Source organism: Pongo pygmaeus, chromosome 2 (assembly GCF_028885625.2).
Source record: "Pongo pygmaeus isolate AG05252 chromosome 2, NHGRI_mPonPyg2-v2.0_pri, whole genome shotgun sequence".
Lineage (NCBI taxonomy): Eukaryota > Metazoa > Chordata > Mammalia > Primates > Hominidae > Pongo > Pongo pygmaeus.
In genome coordinates, this window is record NC_085930.1 from 38314145 (window position 1) to 38339744 (window position 25600).

The 25600-nt window shown below is 34.6% G+C and overlaps 1 protein-coding gene across 10 annotated transcripts in view; it reads right to left on the minus strand.

Annotated features, from left to right (window-relative positions):
* CBLB (Cbl proto-oncogene B) overlaps nt 1–25600 on the minus strand; it is a 214463-nt gene that overhangs the window by 41265 nt on the left and 147598 nt on the right. For all 10 annotated transcript variants that reach the window (XM_063661584.1, XM_063661588.1, XM_063661585.1 and 7 more), the window contains exons 10-12: nt 23322–23525; nt 7216–7401; nt 5325–5690 (exon numbers count right to left, since the gene is read on the minus strand). In XM_063661584.1, the coding sequence (XP_063517654.1) occupies nt 5325–5690; nt 7216–7401; nt 23322–23525 (756 nt within the window). The remainder of the gene's footprint in view (nt 1–5324; nt 5691–7215; nt 7402–23321; nt 23526–25600) is intronic.

Genomic DNA, 25600 nt, shown 5'->3' on the forward strand with positions numbered 1-25600 from the left:
GCCTACCAAATTATGATTACTTAATGTAGAATTCAAGACACTTCCTAATTGGTTTCAACTTACCTTGCCATGGTCCTACCTCACCTGCCTACTCTTTTTATGCTATAGGCCATCCAAAACTGACCACATTATTACTATACATATTCTCCCACCTCCATGCTATTCCTTTCTGTCATACCCGCGCAACAACAGCTGCCAATCTTTTAATGTCTATAGCCAGTGACCCTCTTGCATGAAGCTTTCTTTATTCCTTTTTCAGTCCTGCATCTTGGAATTTGTTTCTTCTTGGGGATCCCACAAATTTTCTGGATGCTTCTCATATACCTTACCTCTTAATCACATGCCTGTCTCATCCTGACTAGCTTTTCTGTGCTTTATTCCTCTTTGTATTCCCCAGAGTGTCTTGAACATCCTAGGTACGCATATAGCTGAATTAGGTAATGAGGTTGAAGAACTAAGAAAACAATAGTGGAAGTGTAGACTTGTGAAAGAAGTATAAACTGGCTTGTATAATTTATTAGAAATCGAGGTTATCTTAGAGTAATATTTCTCTAAATGCCTCAAGGTATCATCTAATCCTAAAGTGTAAAATGTTTTCTTGTGATTCAGATATTGTTTAAAAACTGAAGATTAAAACATGTGGGACCCTTGAGATACAGAGAAAACAATTTTGTGAAAATCTTAGCACAATTAAGAAAAACATTTTTTAAAAATCTTACAAAACACAAGCCTTTACCTTACCCTACACATGTAAACCCCTACACGTGCTACCTCAAAAGTATCCCTATATTTTGTCCTTCAACATCAGACTGTACATGAAACCAGCACACACACAGGACTGATTTTCTGAAAGCCAGCCCTTGAAATTTATAGATAGCTTTAAGGTCATGAACATAAACATGGGCCTCTCCACCAAAAGTACAAGCCACAACTGCAAAAAGGGAAATCATTTGATATATTTATCTTGCAGCATCTTCAAAAGATTATCATACAAAGGTCATCTTTAGGACAATGTCACTGTAAGTATCATGACCAGTTAAAGATAGTTTTATCATATAAGAAACAGCAGTATTCTTACTGCCTCAAGAGAACAAATAATGACAGTTGGGTATAATGTTAATATCTAGAGATAAGTAGATACATTGCAAGTTTCTAGTCATATTTTAATATACTTTGGTGAATTATTTTGCTCAGATAATTAAAACAAACCACCAACAACAATAAATATCTAGCCAACAAGATGTTTATTAAGGAACAGCTTTATAAGGTGACTAAAATCTGAGACTTTCAGAGAATGGAAACAGTGCTATAGGACAGAAACCTCTTACCAACAAAATCAGATAAATAAACTTAATAACTCTTAGCTTGTAGATCCACATTTAAAGTAAAGTATTACCTTGGCTAGCTTTTGATTATGCTAGGTAGGAGGGGAAGAGTGAAGGGAGTAAATGAATATCACAAAAAATTCTTAGACTTCATTTTAACTATGAGTTAGAATCATTTTTTCCTCAGAGCTCTCTACAATTACCAAATGGAGTAATTAGAGCTTAATTTATTTCCATTTCCCCTATCATTCATTGTTCTAGTGATAATGCAAACAGAAAAGGCAAATGGTTCTTCTGGATGATGGGAACTGACATACTGACAGGACGAGTAATGAAGGGGAGCGAGTCCTCGCCCATCGACAGGGTACTGACTTTTATAAATTCCCTTGTGTTTCACATGTATAATTAGTTTTCACTTAAATTTTTAGTACTTATCTACATTTTCTTATCTCTACAATGGGAAGATGCTATTAGATTTGAAGCTTTGCTGCTAATGAAAACTACTAAACCTAAACGGCAGTTTTTACTATTTCACCAAAAAAAAAGCGCATTTGCTTATATTAGGGGCCTGACGAATTATGTGAATAAAACAGCCTCCAAATATCTAAATCTCCACATTCTTTAATCCAATGATTAACTAAGACAAAACAAAATGGCACTATTAGGTATGAAGGGTAAAAATACGTTGTTAACATCTACTATTTTCATTAAAAATCTTCGTCTTTTTAAAAAATCAAAATATCTCCCCTTTCTCTTCACCCGCTCTCCTTTTCTTATTGTATATGATCTACATGTTTAAAATGACTACTCTTCTGCAGAGGAACAAAAATCCTATTTTAAACAAGAAAACTATGCAAGATACATAAAAACCTGTCTATTTGCAACTCCTTGCATATCACGGCCATCCTCTCCCTCCACCTTTTCTCTCCTGGCCTACACCTGCCCGCACGCAGACCCAAGCACATATACTCCTTTGTCTCCACCACTGGCTTCAGTGTTAGATTACTAGCACCAAGTAAGTACTATATTATAAGCACCGACTTATTAACTTGGTTATTGAGTGCTTACCAAGCATTCATTAGGAACTATGTTAAATAAAAGAAAAAAGGAGTGAAACAAAGAGAAGATCTTTTGGTTTAAAAAACAGACAACTATTTTGAATAAAAATGCCAAGTGTTACAACTTATTTTGGCACTCTATGTACAGCTGTTATTTTTGGTTTTATTCCTGAACCAAGGGGTATAGAAATTTAGATAGCTGGAAGCTAACCATTGTTCTAGATACCAGGTATTATTATTATTCCATTTTATATAAAGGAATAAAATAAAGTTCCACTTTATTTATAAGGAAAATAAGTGAGGTTGGGGACAAAGCCAGTATATTCTAGAGCAGAAAGTGAAATCCAGGCCTGATTTTGGAGCCTGGTAACAAACTCCAACCCAGGATCACAGAAACTGAGAATTACAGGATCCTAAGTGATTATGTCAGTTGTTAGTTGAAGTCAACCTCTTAAGTCTCCCAACAATGAAATGAGAAGAGAAATTAGGCCTTTTCTACTTTATGTAAGTTCTGGTATGCCCTATGATCTAATGAAGTGAATCATTTTTCCTTTATAACAGTAATAAAAGAGGAGACATGGTCTGTTTTATAGTTTTGTGGCATTCAATGCATCAACTATATATAAATTCTTCTTTACAGCTCACTCCAGAAGTTAAACAATTAGGTTGAAATTAGAAATCTTAGAAGTCTAATTTTGGTTGAAACACCAAATCTAAGAGTAACATGAAATTAACTGGAGGATATTAGCACTGCAATATAAATACACACAATATATGAGATTAGAACTTAGGGAATCTTAATGAGAATTATTTAGAGAGAACTAAGCAATATTAAAGTTTAGCTTTCAATAAGAGATAAAATTTTCACTCAATGTTCTCTGTTATACTAATCTATATCAATGATCACAACATGAAAGTTCACATAGAAATATTTAAAGGAATGTTTTTATAACTGAACTCACAATTAATATTGCATACCTATAGTTAATAAAATAAAAACAGTATCCCATACCAATAACCTAAGAAATTGGGGTAACATCTCATAAAAAAATTAACAGCCAGTTTTCTAGAGCTTAGGAGGGCACATTTATAATAGCATTAAAACTATAACATGTTATCTAAAAGAACCCTGAGACGAGATATCTTCAATGAAATGGCTATAACAACTATTATATTTCGAGTATTTTTGAAGTCTATTCAGAAAATAAATTATAACATGCTGCTGAGATATAACTAGTTAATTACAGCTTCTTCTAACACTCTTCCCAAGACAAGTGTGATCACATATGAATAAAAACTAAAGCTAAAGGGGGAAAAAAAAAACACTGAAAATTTTTGAAAATGAATGGCAGGTCCTTCCAATCAGCATTCTAGGTTGTGGAAAAACTCTTTTGAGGAGGAGCTCCCCACTGACAGAGATTATTATAAAATTGGTTTTATTAGTATGTTATTTTACATTTACATTATATGTAGGTGACTCTGAGGAAATCTTTAGAGATCTCATATTTATAATAGATGAGACTGAAGGTACCAAGGTAAGTCACCAGCAAACAGTCAAAGCAAACTGCCACCACTCCTTGCCTTTGTTTTGAATGCTGTGCTACTGAGTTGTGACTCTTCCTTTCCTGGCTACCCCATATGACTGAGGTTAAATATTGTCATACAAAGTGTTCATTATCACTGTACCTCCACACACAGAGGAGCTGAGTGCAAGTCACGCTTCTTCCTTATATCCTGAATATGTTATAAGATGAACTCACCAACTTTAACCATTATATTGAAGGACTAGACTACTTCTGTAAAGTATCAATTTAAGGTTTACAGACATGAGATCACTTTAATATTATAGTCTTCAGAAGAGCCAAGGCCTCCATCAGTAGAGGGAAGATGGCAATGATCTAATCTCAGAGTCAAAAGCATCCTGGAACCAAATACCAGAAATTATTACAGTATACCTCTGCCAAGGAACTACCAAGAATTCTAAAGTAAATGATTTCTGCTGCTGTCTCTTCAGTTTCCTGCACACATAAACTCCTTCCTGGACATAGAAATGATAGTGGTAACATCCTTCAAGTGAGAAGTCAACAAGGGTGAGAATCTCTCAATTTTAGGGGAAAAGAACTTGGGAAAAGAACTTGATTTTTAAGAGTGAACTTGGTTTAGTGTTTTTAAGTATATAGGAAGTTCGTTTTACCTGGCTGCCTAATGTGTACTGTCCCAGGCAACAATAACTAACTCCAACAACTGATTTATGACATGTATAGTAACACAACTTATAAAAATTGGATGGAACTAAAGGAGTTTGTTAAAAATACAGTGCTGGCTGGGTGCAGTGGCTCACGCCTGTAATCCCAGTACTTTGGGAGGCTGAGGCGGGTGGATCCCCTGAGCTCAAGAGTTCAAGACCAGCCTGGCCAACATGGTGAAACCCCGTCTCTACTAAAAATACAAAAATTAGCCAGGCGTGGTGGCAGGTGCCTGCAATCCCAGCTACTCAGGAGGCTGAGGCAGGAGAATCGCTTGAACCTGGGAGGCAGAGGTTGCAGTGAGCCAAGATCACGCCACTGCACTCCAGCCTGGGGGGCAAGAGCGAGGCTTCGTCTCAAAAAAAAAAAAAAAAAAAAAATGCAGGCTAATTATACCACCACTAAGTTGTTAATAGAAGACATTTTTGGCAAATGAAATAAGGGAAGGTGAAATAAATCTCTGGCAAATTGTCTAGTGTCTTCACATTAAAATTAAATCATTACTTAGAACCTCCTGACTTCTCTTAAGTTCAAGTTTTAATGAGCTTCTGATTATTTATAACTTGGGGATAATTAAAGACTTACAGAGAAGTGCCATGCTAGGCAAAAAAAAACACTTCCCAACCTTTTATGCTACTGACCATCAGAAGCATTTATAAGCAGATTCTCTAGCTTCTGCTTTGCATATTTCTTACCTTAGCGCCTTCTAAAGGCAAATCATGGCGTCTGTGTTTCCGCATAAGCACTGGGTCCGAGCCCACTCTGCTGTGCCTTCCATTGACATTTGAACTCGCTGTGATTCCAGGTTTTGGAGAGCCCTCCCCTAGGAGTCGACATCCCACAAGCTGATTAGTCCCAAACACATCCCGAGGGCACCATGCTTCAAGAGGCATTGGCGGGTCTCTGGAAGGCACGCTTTCCACATGATGGATGTGTCTACTCAGTCTATTGTCTGGTGGGATTGGGGGAGGTCTTTCAGGTGGCGGTGGAGGAGGATCTCTTAAGGGAGGAGGTGGTGCTGGGAGTGGTTTATCTTGTTTTCTCACCATGCAAGGAGATGACTAAAGAAACATGAGAGAAAAAAAAAAAAAACTAAACTAAAGGTTCTACCATGCACTGAAAGAACTTCCAAACTAGTGTATTATTGCTTTAATTTTCTAAGCCAAACAAGGAGTTTTACTAGATTCCTGTGCCATATTTTAATAAGTTTCTTTTATTACCAGTTAATGAAATTTAAATGAGAATAAAAAACTCATAAATACATTTCATTAGGAAAAAGTAGAAATGAGTACATAAGTCCAAACGTTAAGTTATAGAAATGATACAGAAACAAGTAGAAGATCAAAATCATATGACTGACATTAAAAGAATATGTCAATAATTTATTTGTACATTTCTATGATTTAGGAGAGAGGAGAAAAGTTGTCACTGTTTCAGTTTTTTTAAAGAGTAACTTGATTTGTAACATTTGTAATATTTTTAGAAGATTAAAATCTTTTTCTTTATTTTTGTTTTCATCACTGTGACACAGCAAAACTGATATGGGGGCAAATGTGCTCTGCTTCTTTATTGGTTATTACCAGAATAGTAAAAGATCACAAGTAACGGAGCAGCACTACATATGGAATTACTTCAATTTTATGAATTCTTACAGTATTTTAAAAGATCAGGCTGATTCTTACACAGAAATATAAAGGTATAGATCAATGAATTGAATGTGTATGCTTTTCATAGCTTTTGACTTTTACTTAACATGGTTAATCTGATGATTGATTTGTAATTTTAATGTTAGAAAGTAGCAGAGAAAAAAGGAATCTGTTGTGTTTACATAATTCTAAATGATATTCTAATAATGTGTGATCTTAAAACCAAGTTAACTGGTAATACAGGAAAATCAAACACTACTAAATATATGGTGCTTCCAACAAATTTTAGACAACAGAGCATGTTACCAAATAAAATTAATTTTTAAAATCTTATATTTATCAAATTTGAGGAAAAAATCCACACAGTAAAATAAACTGTAGGTTTAACTGTAGAGTAAGAATTATGTCTTTAATATTAAACAGTAATATAATTACTTTGTAAATACTGCAATTCATTGTAATTAATTTCCCCAGGCTTAGAAACTACATATAATTCCCTCTTCTGAGTCACCTTGAAACAAGGGTGATAATTTGTCACACCTTAAGCCTTATGCAAATATAATCCCATCACATTTTTCTTGTCAAGACACTATAAAAATGAGTGTAAAATATCATTTGATAACAGCATGCAAATTATTTTAATGCATATAATGACCTTTTAAATCTATTTCACAAAATAACTATACTTACTCTGCTCCTTATTTTGGCAAATCATGGGGCTACAGACACATGCTCTCTCTCTGCAAAAATTATGTGTAACTTTTACAGTAATAAAACAAGAAACATGAACATGGGCTCACCATAAACTAAATGAGAAACTCATCAAACTTATTCACAATTAAAAGCACAGAAAATATGAGTAATGGAATTTAAAAGAATCTGAGCAATCAATAATTGTCTTACAAAATTTTTATCTGTGTTTCTAATAAAATTGATCTACCTTTGGTGAACCTGTTGGGCTGCCACAGGGAGATCTAACTATGCCTTTCTGAATTAGATCCAGACGAGGAGGCACTGGTGGCAGGCTTAGATGTGGGATCTGGAGTGGGTCAGGCTGTGGCTTTCTTCTCTGGGCAAGGGGAGAGGATCCAGGTGATGTGACTGGTGAGTTCTGCCTGTCAGTGCACTAGAATAGAAAAAGAGAAAGATGCCGCTGTTTATTAGCTGTGCAGAGTGTTCTCTGTTCTTAAAGAATAAATTTGGTTGGAAGAAGGTTTCTGGCACCATACATTTGTTAAAATGAATTCCCTTAGTTTACCCTAATTAATAGAAGCAAATAGTTCACATTGTCCCTCAAGGGTAGTATCACGAAAAGAAAAGACTGATAAGTTTTTCCTACATATTGCAGAAAGGGGCTAAGAAAAAAAGAACAGCAAAAGTATAGTATAAAGACAATAAAATGCAGATATTCTTCAAGAAACCCATCTATATTTTATGAGGAAGCCAGAAACACATAATGCAATAATGTACACTGTTCTTGGATCTCTATATTATAAATTTTTTTGCTTGAGCTTTGTACATTCTAATACTTAGCTATTGCTTTGTTCCAAACACGTATCTTGTAAGTAGTCTATTTTCCTGCAAACCAATTAAATCAGGTGGGGTTTTAAAAAAATAATTGTGTGTTTAAAACAAACAGATTTAAGCCTATTTTTTTTTCCTTAATACTACACATGGAAAAGATCCTTAAGTTAAACATTTTTCTTGAAACACAATGAACTATATCTAGGAAAGTCTGTCTGTACTTCTGGCAAAAACTGATTAAGTTTCTGTCACTACAGGTTTTCCATATTATCTGGTAGATAAAGTAGCATCAAGAAGCCAGTAAGTATTTCAATTTGTACGTAACACTTCCTATTGCATAACGTTGTGTGTTTGTGTGTGTGTGTCTATGTGTTTTAATGCAGCATAACCTAATTTCTATTTGTTATAAAAGCCATACAGTTAATCTAGTAGCCTTAACAGGATAACCAATATTCTGTTCTAAAATACTGGGCAGTTTCCTTTTCAAGTCTAAGTTACTAGCTCTTTGAAGATTTAGGCTTAATGTTTACAACACTATCTATCATGCTTTGATATTGTTCTGTTTCTGAATGCTAGTATTTATAGAGTTTTAAACTTATTTGTAAGCCATTTTCCTCCTAACATTACTTACACCTTGGTACAAATTGCTGATGTCATCATTTGACAATTTAATATGAACTCAGCAGCTTTATCATTTAGTCTGTCTTTAACTGAGATAATGGATTTGTGTTCACATTCACACTTAGTTACATTGTATAAGGCTTTTGTTAATTAACTAAAATCCATACTTTATTCAGATTTCCTTAGTTTATACCCAATGTCCTTTCTCTTCTCCAGGATTTCATGCAGGACACTATATTTGTTTTTATTATTACGTCTCCCTACTCTCCTTTTGGCTCTGACAGTTTCTCAGACATCCATTGTGTCTGATGACTTTGACAGTTTTGTAAAGTACTGGTTAGAGATTATACAGAATGTTTCTTTATTGGGATTTGTCTAATTTTTAAAAATAATTAGCCTGGGGTTAAAAGTTTTGAGGAGTAGGACCACAGAAGTAAAGTGTCATTTTGACCACATCATATCAAGGATCCATGCTATCAACATGATTCATCACTGCTGTTGCTGACCTTAATTACCTGACTGTGGTATTGTTTATCAGACTTCTTCACTGTTAAGTTTCTTTCTTTTTTCTCCTCCTTCCCTAGTATACTCTTTGCAAGGAAGTCACTGCACAGCCCACATTTATATAGTTGGAAATTTATGCGTCCTTTGTAAAGACTTTTTAAAAATAAATCTGAGGCCAGCCCTGGTGGCTGATGCCTGTAATGCTAGCACTTTGGGAGGCCAAGACAGGAGGACTGCTTGAAGCCAGGAGTTTGAGACTAGCCTGGGCAACATGGTAAGACCTCCTCTTTACTAATTTTTTATTTTTTTAAAATTAGAACAGTGTGGTGGTACACGCCTCCAGTCCCACTACTCAAGAGGCTGAGGTAGGAGGATTCCTTGAGCCCAGGAGTTTGACTCTACAGTAAGCTATAATCGTACCACTGCACTCCAGCCTGGGCAACAGAGCAAGACTGTGTCTCTAAAAAAATAATAAAATAAATAAATCTGAGTAGCTAAACAGAAGACTATACCTCCGACATGCCTGAATATTGTCATGACATTACTAAACTGGAAAGTCTTTGTCTCTGTTGGTGCCGAATAACAAAATCATTCAACAAAATTCAACATAATTTTACATTACAATTTTAAGAAACATTTCTTTTTTAAAAATTAATGATTCTTTTTCATTTCTTTTAGCTTGGTTATGGTAAGTCAAAAAAATTCAATTGTCACTGAAGGAGAAAATAAAGAATCTCTATAGTCACAAACTGACTTTAGTACAGCCAATGATTCTTAACAAAAGAATAGTTCTACCCAGAAAGTCACAGGGCCTCACATGTTCCATAAATTTGAACCTTCTGGAGCAAAACTAATCCCCAAATCATCATAGATCAGAAAAAATTCCTCATGTAAAGCTATTTGCATCACAGAATCTTGACATTGTAGATCAACAATTGTCACAGGACATCTAATTCTCCACCGTTCCTATCAGGATAAATTATATTCTCTGAGAACTAGAAAAGCTGTTACCTGAAAAAAATGCTTTGTTGATATGGCTACTCTCCTTTACAAAGAAGAATCAAGAAGCAAAGCTATCAATACTGTTTCTAGCCCAAACAATATTTTTTTATATATATAGAAAGAATACATAGTTCTTTAGTTACTTGCAAAGACACTTTTCAGGGCTAGATGCACACACTGCAAAGACTGCTAAATGAGACCTGTGCTCCTCCAAGCACTTTTTTTCTGCAAATATTTTCCCACTTCTCTCATTAACTGAAACAAGACACAGAATTGTGATAGAGCTAACAGCCTATCATCAGTATTAGAACTTGACTTTCACCCTAGATTGGATTAATTACTAATATTTAAGCAGTTACTAAATTTCTAGCATGTTTAAATGGGGTAAATTTGATTTCAAATGTGTTGAAGAGCCTGTTGGATACTGAAAGAGTATAGTGAAAATCCTCAGAACACACATCCAAACCAATGTGTGTGGCAAAGTAATAACCTTGAACTTTTAGATACTTCCAGACGAGCAGGCTCTCTGAAGCTTTGTGAATGTAACTGGAAGCACATCTTGCTTAGCGCAATTCATACTGTGTTCTGAAGGTGATTATGTACTGTCCTTTTGAAGAATTAATTCATTTAGAAGCAACACAGTATCTGTAAGTTGGCTTAGTTGGAAGGATTTTATGGAGTATGTGAAGAAGCAAAATATCTTTCATCTTTATTGATTATATGTACTAAACTCACCAAATCTCATTTTCCTGAGTTCTCCTAAATTAGAGTAAAATTCCTACCTAAGAGTAAATAATTTAACAATGCTCTTTTGATAGTAATGCATTATTCTTTGCTGAACCTTTTACTATTTTTAAAAAAATTATGCAACTAGCGTACTGAAGCTTTGCATTAACTTTCATTGCTAGTAAAATTCAAACACTATGAAGATTTGTAAACATTTTTAGTAGGTAATGTTCATATAGAAGGTCACATTTAATTTATTGGAGTCATCACAAATTGTGTTTTTTTTCCTTCCTATTTGAAAGTCTATGGAAAAAAAGGAAATCTAGCACAATGTTGCACAATCCAGTCCATAATTACTTTTCTGGATGAGATATTAAAAATTCAGGACATCAAAATTTATCAGCTCACTTTAAAGAACAAAAAGTCTCTTTTTTATCCTTCTGAAAATAAAAAAAAAACAAAGTAGATCAATTCAATGTAGACCGAAATTACTTCTCCTTTAAAAGACAATGCTGTCTTTATGTAATATCTGCATTTTTTATTTTTATTTTTGCATTTTAAAAGACTAAATTCTAAAGTGACAGACTTTTCCCCTGTACAGGTAATCACCAGGTAATTCAAATGCCTCTATAGCTGGGACCTGAATGTGGGAATTCATCTTTAGTCTACCAGTTCATATTATCCCCTAAATTGACTCCTTATCAGCCATTTCCTCCACCCTTTTCTGGGCCTTCTTCCACAGTTCTAATCCCCAGCTCAAATCACCCAGGCCATTTATCTTTTTCTACATATGATAGGTGATAAAGGGAGCTGTTGGGGTAAAACAGTAACAACAAACAAACACAGAACCAATCCCCTGGCTCAGGTTTAAATTCTAAGACTGTGAACTGTGCTAATTATCACTTACTGATTTGTCCACTGTTCCTCTTAATCATTACTACTTCCATTGTGTATAAAAATGCAGACCAAATACATAAGTATAAAACATCTAGGGTAGAAAAGTAGCAAAGGATTAATTTAAATTCTGAATAACAACAGTTAGTATTTTGTTCATACGGATACTCTTGATTAGAAAATGTAAATTTCAAGTATGACAATCTAAGCTCTAATGCCAACTGGTTATAAAGAACAATTTTTTTTTTCATTTGAGTAATCATACAAATAAATGTATAACCTGATTTCAAACCACAGATCTCCTATATTTAAATTTCCTATATTCAAATTGCTTATATTTAAATTTCAGTTATAACATAAAGAGGCTATGCAGTGTTGAAAATGTCACCACCTATTGGTGTTGTTATCTGTAGATTAAAGAATAAAATTAATACATTTGACAGAACATTATGGGTTAATAAAATTAAATAATGCATTATAAAATAAATGCTGATGTAAAACATTTATAAACATTATGTAAAATAAATGCTGATGTAAAATATTTAATTTTTATTTAGATGAAATGATTAGGAAAATGGATTATTTTGATGTAAAAGGGACAGAATGTAATCTATTATATTATCTCCAAATTTCTAGTCAAAGCTTGCCCATCTACACTGCCAAAAGGTAATTCCATTAAAGTTATTTTTGAACAAAATGCCCACCCTTGTTATTTCTTATTTTGTCCCAGACAATTCCTCCCACTATCAGCTCTTAACAATGCAATAGTAACAAAACAAATATCTAACCAAATAATTAAATTAAGTAAAAATGCATTCAAAAGTCAAATGGAAATGCCTCTTGGATTATTTGCTATTATTAGCACTGACCTTTAAAGAAGCAAACTTAAAATTTAATTTAACATGATTAGGCTCTTTCTTTTTAACCTAGAAAGGGTCTTAAACACAAAAACAACAAATGATAACAAGAAAAGTAGTTGAAGAATTGGATTAGGCTTATAAATTTAGGGGTATGCATGTTGTCAAACTGTTTGCCATAAAAAATACGTTTTACTGGTTTTGGCAGTTCTGTACTTGTATCTTTTCAATTTTCTGTTTATTTCACTTTTTCTCTTTTCATTATAAAGAACATAATTTTACTCTAGGGAATTTTGGAATTATAGGGAAATACAAAGATACTTTAAAGAACACCTACATATAGCCATTGGTGATGGTTCCTAATCACACACACAATGTTAAGTCTACTCAATGTTTATTAGAATTATACAAAAAAAAATTAGCTGATGGTAAACATTCTTCATGAATATAATTTTAAAGTATGCATATATGGATGTACCAGCATTTACAAAACCATTCCTGTGCAATGAACACTTATGCTGTTTTCAAGTTTTCTTTATTATAAAGTAGTATCATAAAGAAATCTTTAACCATATATGTGCTAGTTTTTAAGGAAAGAATCATAGAATTTTTTTGAGCACAAGATACTAGACATGTAACCGTGTCGAATTTATGAACATTCTTAAGGCTCTTTTGCTGTCCAGATGGTAAAACCAATTTATCCTCTCACCAGCCATGTGTGATAATTACCATTACACAAAACTCAAATGCAAAGAATATTTTTGTTTGCTTTGATGCTTGATTGTCATTTTAATGGGCCATACCAATGTTTAAATTTGCCCTTCCTTCCTTGACAAATAATTTGAAAGAAATGCAATCTTTGTTGGACATCTGCATTTCTTCTTTGGGTCACTAGCTTTTTATGTTTTTTTTTGTCCCCATATCCACTAATTTCCTCTTTGTTGATTTGAATGTGCTCTTTATATATTAGGATAGTCAACCTCTTTCTAGCTGTTATAATTGCTGTCAGTATTTTTTCTGCAGTTTAATTTTTCTGACTTTTTCATGGTAGAGATTTCGCCTGTGCTCTTCTGGTTTTCATGTGTTAATGAATGACTAAAGTATCATGTCCTTTTGAGCACTGCTTAAATGAGTTCCTTTCTTTGTCACTCCTTCATGTTCATCTCTCTACTCTTAAGACAAACAAATATAAGTACGGAAAAATTAAGTCATAAAGCATAGAAAGTAGAATGTGAACACAGAATTAACTGTATAGAATTTATTCACAATATCCAAAATCCCTATGTAGAGGTAACTGCAAAAGTTGGGAAAGACAGAAACATCCTTTCAAGTTACAAGATACTGATCAGTATCATTTCATTCCTTTATCTTGATTTTAGGTGATTCTCACATTTTTCTAGTATTACACTTGTTTCTAAAACTTTATGATAAATTATCTGTTTCAGCTTCTTTCCAAATCCAAAGGCTGAGCCAGCCTTGATTCCTTCCTGTATTATCATCATACCAGTGTATTTGTCTAACTAACAATTTCTCTTAAGTTCTTTAATCCTAGTAACAGATGAGAACATCTTTTACAAACTAGAATCCTGGTGTTCTAGACATTTAAAGACCACATTGGATTCTTTTATGTCTACATACTCATCCTTTTCCTTTGGAAATTAATAAATACTATTATTTATTTTTCTGAAAAAATGCACAGAATCCTTTATAACTACCATGAGGAACAGAGAAATCCACATTTTCAATCTTAACAGAAAATCCTGACAGAAAAACCCTAAGAAGTAAAGTAGTCAAAAGCCCATCTCATTATGTTCAGCAATTACCAATAATAACTGGGGACTCATTATATTTTAGTCACTCTTCATTTTATCCACACCTTTAAAGAGCCATTTTATAAAAACGTTAATAAGATCCATTATTATGGAAATGGCAAAACATTTGGTAAGAAACTTCAAGCACAGCCAGACTTATCATAAAAACAGGACAAGAGAAAACCTCTCCAATTACTAATAAGATGAGAGTTCTGACAGTCCTAGAGATAATCAAAGTCAATTTTATAATACTTTTAACAAGATTTTTACTTAATGAATTTCCATATCTGAACAAGGTATATACATGTACTATAATAAGGATGATGAGAAGGACTCAGAGAGTCAATGTTTTTCTATAAATGTGTGAAAATTAATGAAGGACATTGATAAAACTTTTATCACATGATAAAATATTCTAAGCATATTTTACTTGCTACTATTCTCAGTTTTTTCACTTTATTTTGTGAACAAAACAAAAATCAAGAGTATTTAAAATAGTAGCCTATACAGAATATTATTCAGAGAGGGTATATGCTACAAAAATGCTTACACACACACATATTCATATGGAATTATAGCTTAAGTAAATGACTTGTGTTATCTATTTTGGAGTACCTCCACAGATAATAAACAAAAGCTTATATGAAGAATATTGTGTTAGAGCAATACAATTATTTCCTGCTTACCCATGGTCATACTTCTAGAAGTCTCAACCTACAATAATTTGGGGAGAAACCCAGAATGAAACAGGAAAGTCATTTGAAGTAGGAGGAACATTTTTTTTTTCTACTTCTTAATACAGAAACAGAATGTAGGCACCCTGCTACCTTCCTAAGAATATGGACATATGATTTCTGTGTAAAATGAAGTTCACTAATTCAAAGGCTGAATTACTGTCTATGTTCCACTAGTAACTTCTGGAAATTTTCAAATTAGAAGCAATAAAGAAGCAGAGGAAAACAGAAACCTATATACTAAGAAACACCAAATGGAATAAGAGCTGATTTCTCTTTGAGGTCTGGCAGGGAAGTGGTCAACAAAGTTGCCGACAGGTCTCCTTTAAAGCAGTGCAGTCTCACACTTGGGGATAACATTAAGGGCACTGCTCTACTGAAATATTAAACACTGTTAACACAAGTGATGATACTGCTTCTCCTTGAAGTACCTTCTTATGAGAGGGACTTGATCTCCTGGCCTGTGATCAGCCTCCATAACCTTGAAATTTCTTTAAAGTTTTATATTTTACTTTAAACATTTACACAAATTTTATATCCTGATCCAAATATATGTGTGATTTTAATTTAAATTTATGGTTCTCTTCTCTTTATGCAAGCTACCCTCAAATCTTGTAGCAAAATGTAAGCTTCTAGAAATGTGTCGTGTTGACTACAGTGGCTTCTTCTGCCCTTTGGTTCACTCAGCTGCATAACCAATTTTGAGAAGGCAGGGAAGGGTGACATATAATTCAGAAATACTTCCATAAAAATGGCCGAGAAACAAGAACATTCTGAGAATTAAAGGAATAAATTTCAGTCACTGAAAAAATGCTTTCATGTGAAACCCTTATTGCTCTCCAAATGCCAGCTAAAGCTGGTTGGAACAAGCAATTGCTATTTGGTTACTGTAGTTCTTCACCCTACTTTAGATAATACTTAATCATTTCAACTTAGTTATACAGAAAATAAGAACACTGTAACCTTATCTAAATTATTTAATCCTCAAAACAGTGTTTCAGCTGACATGTTGACAATTTTGCATTTTCTGAGTTTCAAACTTGAAGTATGGTTTAACAGTAAATTATTTTAATGTGGTCATGCAATGAAATTATAACTATATAGATGTTAATATGTTAAAGAAATACAACCAATTTCTTGGTAACCAACAAAATTTTGGCATCTAATTCTTCCTAATGGAATGATATCAACATCTAAAAGAAAAACCTCCATAGACAACTCAAAAATACTAATAACTTAATTGTTAGAAGTACAGCAATATTTCAAGAGTCTTAAATAACACTAGTATAAAAAATGTGGCCAGGTCTGATGACTCACACCTGTAATCCTGGCACTTTGGGAGGCCGAAGTGGAAGGATAACTTGAGGCCAGGATTTCAAGACTATGCTGGGCATTAGAGTGAGACTCCATCTTTGTTAATTTACTTTAAAAAAATATTAATAACAATTAATACTTAGCATTTTCCATGTGCCAGCACTGTTCTAATGGCTTTTTATATATATGAACTCATTTAATCTTAAAGAGGCAGAGTTTTATGGCCCAAGTACTTGGGGGAAGGGGAGTGTGAGGGGCTGTTAAATAAAGCAAGGCACACAGATACTAAGTAGGAAAACTAGAAGATGAGCCCAGGCAGTTTCACTCCAAGAGGGTAGCTCTACTTAAGAATATAACAATTAAGAACAGTGTCACCACTGATCATTAAAAAAAAAATCCTTCTCAAGGGCCTACTGTGTATCAAGCACCATGCAAAGCTCTAAGAATGGAAAGAAGAATAAAGCATAGCCTGTGTCCTCAAGGAGCTGACAATCTACCAGAGGCAGTGGACTCAAAACTTTTAGAGTTCAAGTGTTGCTTCTTCTAATATACTATGTATTCAAGTTATTTTTGAGAAATATGTAACAATGTCTTCAAGATATCCTATGACATCACACAGCACTTGGATGATGCAGTTGTTTCTTTTGTTAATCACATGCTAATAAAGAAAATACCACTATTTTGCATGAAGAGCTTTTAGAAGATCAGTAAACAGAATGCAAGTAAATGATAAGCAACAAACCTGTGCCTTCAGATTGCTTACTGTCACTCATGACTCTACCTAAATGTTGTGGGAAGGGAGTGGTGAAGATTAGACTATTAGTACTATGGTCAGAATAATTCTTTTGGGTAGGACCACCCATGGGGTTGCAGGATATTTAGTATCTCTGGCCCTTCCCACTCAATGCCAGCAGTATTTGCCATCCTTTAGTCATTGCAAAAAACAAGTGACCCCATATATTACCGAATACCCTCAAGAGGTAAAATTGCCTATAGTTCTGCATTTCAAATGTCTATTTTTATTTTTGTATTTCACTTCTGTTGTAATTTTTGTCCTTACGGCTCCAACACGGACTCTAATCCTGTGATTCAGATTTAAATAGACAACATAAAAAGGCAACATCCTCCTAAAAATAGCTGCAAAAACACTGTGATACGCACACACACCCCTTTCCTTAGGATCAGGAATACTATGCAGCAGCAGCCCCCAACCTTTCTGGCACCAGGGACTGCTTTTGTAGAAGACAATTTTTCCACGAACGGTGGCAGGGAGGGGAAGGGGATGGTTTTGGGATGATTCAAATATGTTACATGTATTATGCACATTATTTCTATTATTATTACATTGTAATATGTAATGAAATAATTATATACCTCACCATAATTTAGAATCAGTGGGAGCCCTGAGCTTATTTTCCTTCAACTAGACAGTCCCATCTAGGGGTGATGGGAGACAGTGATAGATCATCAGGCATTAGATTCTCCTAAGGAGCGCACAACCGAGATCCCTCCCATGTGCAGTTCAAAATAGAGTTCACACTCCTTTGAGAATCTGATGCCACTGCTGATGTGAGAGGAGGCAGAGCTCAGGCGGTAATGCGAGCTATGGGGAGTGGCTGTAAATACAGATGAAGCTTTGCTCGCTAGCCTGTTGCTCACCTCCTGCTGCACAGCCGATTCCTAACAGATCACAGACTGGTACTGGTCCATGGCCTGGGGTTTGGGGACCCCTGCTATAGAGGCGTTCTTCACACTTATTAGGAAATGCAATACTTAGATGATATGTTACATTTTTAATTAGCAAGATGTATTTTAATTGAAGAAGGCAACAAAGGAGAATGCATAAAAAAGAATAACTTCCTTGACTTCTGTTCATACCCATTTTTGTTCTAATATGGCCATTCATTAAGATTTTAAATATTATTTTAAGAAAATACAATGTTTAAGACAATAAGAACTAATCTGGGCTCATTCACTAGTTCAGTCTGTCAACATTTTATTTTTATATGCAAATTTTTATTTATTTCAAATGTAAATGTTATATATTTGGTGATTAATACTGTGAAAAACTGTTAAGATTCCTCTTAATCCTCTGGCAAAATGAAGCAAATTGCTGGGTAGCAACAGATACTCTTTTTTAGCTCTGATCTGACTGAAGTCAGAGAGAAGGCTGTGATCTTACCAGTCACATCCGGGACTTTGTCTGAGGGCTCACATCAGATCTAATTATCCCAGGATTCTGACAGCTTGAAAACTCAGGCAACGATACAGACTCAGGCAAAATCTAAAACATATTCTAGTTAGAATCACAAAATACCTTCTATCAAAGAGGGAATCAAAAAGTATGTATTATAGACTTTTAGGTTCTATTGCTTCTGTAAGGATTAGCATTATTAAACACATTTAACTATAAAAGAAATAATAGAAATACACTGTATGTTTAGTATGCTACTATTTATGAACTCCAGCCATGGGATACCACCACGGTAACAGGAATATACAATCAAAGCAGGTTTCCATGCTACGACGGCAGCATTATTCATTTAAAGAATGTAATGTGCTGAAGACAGGCAGAAACAATTTCACAATATTGTCATCGGGCTGCTCATAAAAGAAGAAAAAGATAAGTATTCAAAATGACAGATAGAAACAATGGAACCATTCTGTTGGACAATCACTGGCAGTCACTCTTTTAACTGAGAGAATAAAATGCTTAAAAATAAATGAGTAAGTCCAGGCACCAGGCACGGTGGCTCATGCCTGTAATCCCAGTACTTTGGGAGGCTGAGGCGGCTGGATCACTTGAGGTCAGGAGTTTGAGGCTAGGCTGACCAACATGGTAAAACCCTGTCTCTACTAAAAATACAAAAATTAGCCAGGCGTGGTGGCAGGCGCTTGCAATCCCAGCTACTCGGGAGGCTGAGACAGAAGAATCACTTGAACCAGGGAGGCAGAGGTTGCAGTGAACCAAGATAGTGCCACTGCACTCCAGCCTGGGCAACAAAGCGAGACTCCAGCTCTAAATTAATTCATTAGTTAATTAAAAAATAAATGAATAAATGAATGAGTGAATGAATGAAAATGCATAAATGAATGACAAAAGAATGATTTAAAAAACAGAGGAAGATCATTCAGGTAGAAGGACTACTGTGTCAAAATGACCATGTGACATTTGTTTATAACCACTCCTATAAGAAAAAACTGGATAAAATCTATTAGTTTGATGCTCTGTGTATATATATATTTAGCATTCAGGTTGGAACAAAGTTTAAAATATGCATAAGATTAGGTCATTGCCCTAAAGGAACATGTGTGCAGGAGTGTGCATTTATTAGTTCACTTAGTAAATATTTATTGAGTGCACTTAGGTGCCTGGGAACACAAATACAAGGCATTGTCCCTGGCCTTAAGTGTTAATAATCTAATAGAAAAGACAGTCCTTTAAATAACAATTTAGTGTAACTCCTGATATAGAAGTATATATAAAATACTATAAGAACATAACATCACAGCAATATTCTTCCAAATTATTCAGAAACAATTATGCTTGTATCTACATAAAAATTTAGGTTTTATTGAAAATTAAGTGGTACACATTTATGAAATGCTATAAAAGTCACAATCAGTTTAATTGACTAGAGGCAGATTAGTAGACATAAAGACATTTAACTGAAATATACCTCTTCAACTTAAAAACAAATAATTACAAGTGATATAAATTTCTAAACTATCTAACTCCCATAGGAAAGTATAACAAGATTGTAGTGAAGTAAAGCTTTATTAAATGACACTGCTGACTGCCAAATAAGCTACTCAAGTGTGACTTCTAGGACAATAATGCTTGAGATCATCATTCTACTCTTTGTGGAGTAAAAAACAGAAAGGATCAATGTGAAAATGTCTCAGCTCCCTTGACAGAAAGCTCACCAGTATGCCAGACAGAATGAAATATGAATGGTCTTGGGAGCGGGTAGTAAGATCAAGGAGAAACACTAGAGTCACCTTGGAACATTCTGCTTCTCATGTTATGTTCCCAGCATTTCCTTTCAATTGTTAGTGCCACTACTGAAAAGAGGCTCAAGCTTCAACTTAATTCAATGGAAAGCAGGTTGAGACTGCAACTTTTCCCAAATTCACATAGGGCAAATACTGCTTTCTCCCAAGCAGTAAGGTATATAAAAATTCTTTTTAAAATTTCTCTTAAAGCCTAGACCCACCCTCTGACATGGATCATTGAAGATGAAAACCCATTTAGTAAAGAAAATTGAAATGTCTTCACAGCTAAAAAAACACTGCTACCTAGAGCACTTCAACTACTTGAGCTGTTGTATCTCAAATACTTTTCTGTCATTCTCCATTATCCATCCATTCAATAAGCATTCTTTAAATGCTTACTATGTCTTAGACCTGGGGCTGCAAACTTTTTCTTAAAGGGCCAGGTAGTGAATATTTTAGGACAAGATGTAAAACCAAGGACATTTTGTAGGTACTTATATAGGAATTTAAATATACACCACTTAAAATGTAAAATCATTTTTAACTTGCAGTAAATAGGGTCACAAATCAATAAAACCAGCATTAATAACATATGTCATTCTTTCAACAATTTAGGGAGGTACTATTATTCTCATTTTTCAGAAGAGGAAATCAGGCTCAGACTAGTCATGTGATTTGTTTGTATTTGTACACTGTAGAGCCAGTATTCAAACTTATGTCTTCTGGGGAACAGTGCATCAATATCACCAACCCCGCATATGTAGCTCTCTCACATGCGTAGTGATGAAATGACTTCTACTAACTCAGATTATGGAGTATATCCTAGAATATATATTACATAGTATTATTAATTAACATTGGTAGTAATATAGTGAGCATTTATGACTTTGGTGACCTGACGTTCTTCTAGATTCTTAGGTCCTTGATCCCGTTTGATCATCACAACACCCAACAGAGAAGCTGTTTTTCTGTTTTACAAAGGGGTAAACTGAGGAAGAAAGAGGTTATATAACTTGCCTAGCATCCCATTACTACTCTATAGCAGAACTGGTGCTTTATTCCATGTCTTCCTTAAGTTAACTTTGTTTTGAGACTCAAGTCTCAAGTCTGTTTCAATCTAAGATTATTTTTTCTTGTTCATTCTTTAGGATTTCTGAGGAATAACTACTTTCTTTCTTCCATTTCTTAGGTCAAAAAAATTACATAATTCAAACAATAAAAACTGTATCTTTCAGGATTAAAGAGCGAAATCATGTGTAGTTTCTCTGAGTGTTAAATTATAACATTTATGAAAAACCAATAAGATAAATAATAAAAATCATTCCAGAAAAAAGCAAAATTTGAGAGTAGCCATGTTGGTGATGTTAACATATCTTCCTATGTAAAAATCTGTATGTAAAATATCCTAAGGGAATGTATTTGGTCAGCATGGAACACTGGAAGGGAGAAAATGCAGGAGTTTCCCAAGAGGAAAACTCGCACACAGCCCTAAAAATGAAGTAACCCCGAAGAAATGCCTTGTCAAAATTCCACTACCAAGCATTTCCTTCCTACAGAGATAGATGAATACGGTGAATACAATCTGATGCCATTACACATTATCATCACTCCACCTAGTGACAATGGCAAATAGGTTTCATGCTACCTGCCAAATCCTAATGAACTACAGTGGAAGATCTTCAGGGCTGTGTTGAAACGGCTCTGTCGGCCAAGTCTGAACTCAGTGGCGATAAGTATCATGACTGATTAGCCACGTCTGCCCAAGTCAGGAGGAAGGGTGGCACCATATATGCAGACCTTTCACACCACTCAATCCCATTTCTCTGATATTGAGAGCAAAAATTTGTGAAAGTAATTGGGATTTCATGTATCTTCCTGTACAGGGAATAGCCTGATATCCAAGAGTCTACCCCTCTTGACCACTGTATTTCCGGTCTGCAAATTAATCAGCTGGCATTCTGGTTCATTGACTAGTCTGTTGTGTACCTGGTTATATAAACTTAAACTGGGCAGTAACATCCATTCTCAGTGAACTGACAAGGTCAATTTTTCTGAGTCAACAACATTAATGAGCAAACTCAGATTCTGGTAAATTCACAAAAGTAAATCTTATGTGACCTCTTAGAAGCAAAACAGTGAGACAGCCTTCCCATTAAGAAAAAACTCTATCAGACACTTCTTCTAGATTTGAACAAAGAATATTTTTAATCAAATTCAGTTTCACCATTTCCAAATTTAATAATTTCCTTTCTTAAATTTTTTCTTCACAGATTTGCTATTGCCAGTGTTAGATGACGTTTAATTCTATACAAACACTCTCATTACCTCTCATTATGAAGTTTAAAACCAGTGAGAGTACCTTGAGTAGAATCTAGTTCTCTCTCAACCTATGATTATATCAGCCTGTCAACATTATAGTAGTTGTGCCCTGCACAATGACATTTCGGTAATGGACTACATATATCATAGTGATCCTATCAGATATTATAAGATTATAATGAAGCTGAAAAATTCCTATTGCCTGGTGGGTGACATCATAGCCACCTTAATGTCGTAGCACAAAGCATTACTCACGTGTTTGTGTGATGCTGGTGTAAACAAACCTACTGTGCAGCCGGTTGCATAAAAGTATAGCACATATACTTATGTATAGTACATAATATGTGATAATGATAATAAATGAATGTTACTGGTTTATGTACTTACTATACTATACTTTTTATCATTATTTTAGAGTATACTCCTACATATGAAAAAACGTTAACCGTAACATAGACTCAGACAGGTTCTTCAGGAGGTATTCTAGAAGAAGGCATTGTTATCATAGGATATGACAGCTCCACGTGTGTTACTGACCCTGAAGACCTTCCAGTGGGAAGGAGATGTGGAGGTAGAAGACAGTGATATTGATGATCCTGACCCTGTACAGGCCTAGGCTAGTATGTGTGTGTGTGTGCCTCTTTTCTAAACTCAAATACACTCAGTCATATTCCATTTATGACGGCATCATTTCTTTTTCATATGGTCATATCACCCTAACTAAACCCATGTTTCTAGTTTTACCTTTCGGACATTCGCCAACCGATTCATCATCAAGGACTCCTCTCGATCATCATCGTCGTCCAAGTCGAGCATCGGCATGCCAAAGGGGTCAATGATGCTGCAACACCTGGAGCCTTCATCTCTTGGATCAAAGGGGTCCACGATTATGGGCTCAGTTCCTTTTATTTCACAACGACAGAAAGGGCAGCCCTGACCATCCGACTCCTAAACAAATAGAAAATGCATGGATTGGTTTTGTTCAAAATAAACAGTACCGAGAAATGCTAACAATGTTCTACAACTATAAAAGTCACACCCCCCAAAAAAGTTTTTGGGGTAGGAGGTGGGGGAAGATTTCTCTTGAAGAGGTAGTGGGTATAGAACAGGGAGCCAACAAAATGTATAATAAATGGTCAGTATCTTCAGTTTCCGAAGGGAAAAAAATGTTTTAAAAAAGTTTGATTTTCCCAAGAAAAGAAACCTCTTTATTTTCCTGAATGTTCACTTATTATTCTAATGTATCAAGGCATTAGAGTCCTGAAGAAAACTGGAAATTGAATCATATCTGTCCTTATGAAAAGAGAGCAGTACTAACTAAACATTCCATAAAAAAGTATATTTTGGTAAAAATTCAAAATAAAGCAGTAGTATCGGTGAGAAAAATACAATACTTGTGCATCTAACTGTGGCTAAATATTTGTTTTAACTGCCTGTGTATTTTAAAATCTTTATACACAATTAGGAAAAATTAAAATGTGTATATTTATATTCAAAAGCCATCATGTGTCCTGAAAACCTGTCATCCTGACACACAGCTCAAATATAAAGTTCTCTGTGAGATACTAAGTTTTGCCCTTATCTTGCTTTTAAACAATATGATACAAAAAGATTTGTGCAAATACTTTTGGGCTGGAAATGTATTTACTGGTCATTATTGGATGTTTTGCTCAAAGTTTCCTACATTCATTTCTCAAAACTAACTACATTAAAAATTCACAATTTGCAGGGAAATAAAAAAAAAAACTGTTTTCTTGCCCTACAGACAACATTGCTTTCTAGAGATAAGATGGTATATGACATTCTCCACCCGATTTTTGGTTTTGCATTATACCCTGTCTTTAGCAATGTGTTATTTAAAAGCGGTAAAAATCACAAAATTACTTTAAGGGAGAAATGGGATGAAATAGCACCATTTCAGTGGCAAGACAAGGGATGCAGAGAGCTGACGTCTTTAAAGAAACTGTTCCATAATTAATTCAAGACTGTCCTGTCCACTTGGTTTAATAGGAAATTAGTGATCTACCTGCCCAACAGTGATGTTTGGATCAAGGATGGAATAACTCTCTCACTCTCTTCTCACTGAACAACTACCTCGCATCTACTTTGTGGCAGATCCTGTGATAGTTTATTCTTTCCAAGTTCCAGTCAGCTCAACAAATTGAACACATCCTTTGCCAAACAAAGTGTCAAAAACCAAAAAACACTGAGCTTGCTTAAGAAAAATCAATTGCAACATATTCTTATTCATCTGCTTGTCCATAATTTGGAAAAGAAACTTGGAATGGTAAAACAGTTGAACTAAGGTGGTATAAACAAATACAGACATATAAATATAGACTCCTTCAAGGTTTACCACCATACATGTTCATGTCCAGCGGGCTTCAAAACACATTAAATATTATTTGCTCCATCATTTTACAGATAACAAAACCAAGATTTAATTCTTCTATTTTTGATAACCTCCTTGCAATGATATTTTCTAACACAGGAGTAAATATTTAAGAAAAGAAAAATCTTTCTCCTATAAAAAGAATATTAAATTTAAAGTCATATTCAATATATATTATCATTCAGGCAAAACTCCCCTTGTTATAAAAGTCAAAAGAGATACATATCAGGTGCCTATAGTGGAAAACTTTTACAGATTTACATAAGACAATTTCAAAAAGATAGTTTTATTTAACAGCAAGCTGTGTCAGCCTGGGCAACATAGCAAGACCTTGTCTCCACAGAAAATAAATGTTTAAAAAATTAGCCAGGTGTTGTGATACACACCTGAAGTCCCAGCTGGTCGTGAGGCTGAGCTGGGGGCTTTGCTTGAGACCAGGAGTTTGAGGCTGCAGTGAGCTACAATAGCATGGCTGCCCTCAGCCTGGGTGTCAGGGTGAGACCCCCGTGCCAAAAAAAAAAAAAAAAAAGAAAAGAAAAAAAAGCAAGATCGGAAGATCTGATGGTCCCTCTGTCTTTAACACATGAAGAATGGAAAGCAGTACTTTGAGACCTACATAGTCACTTAATTT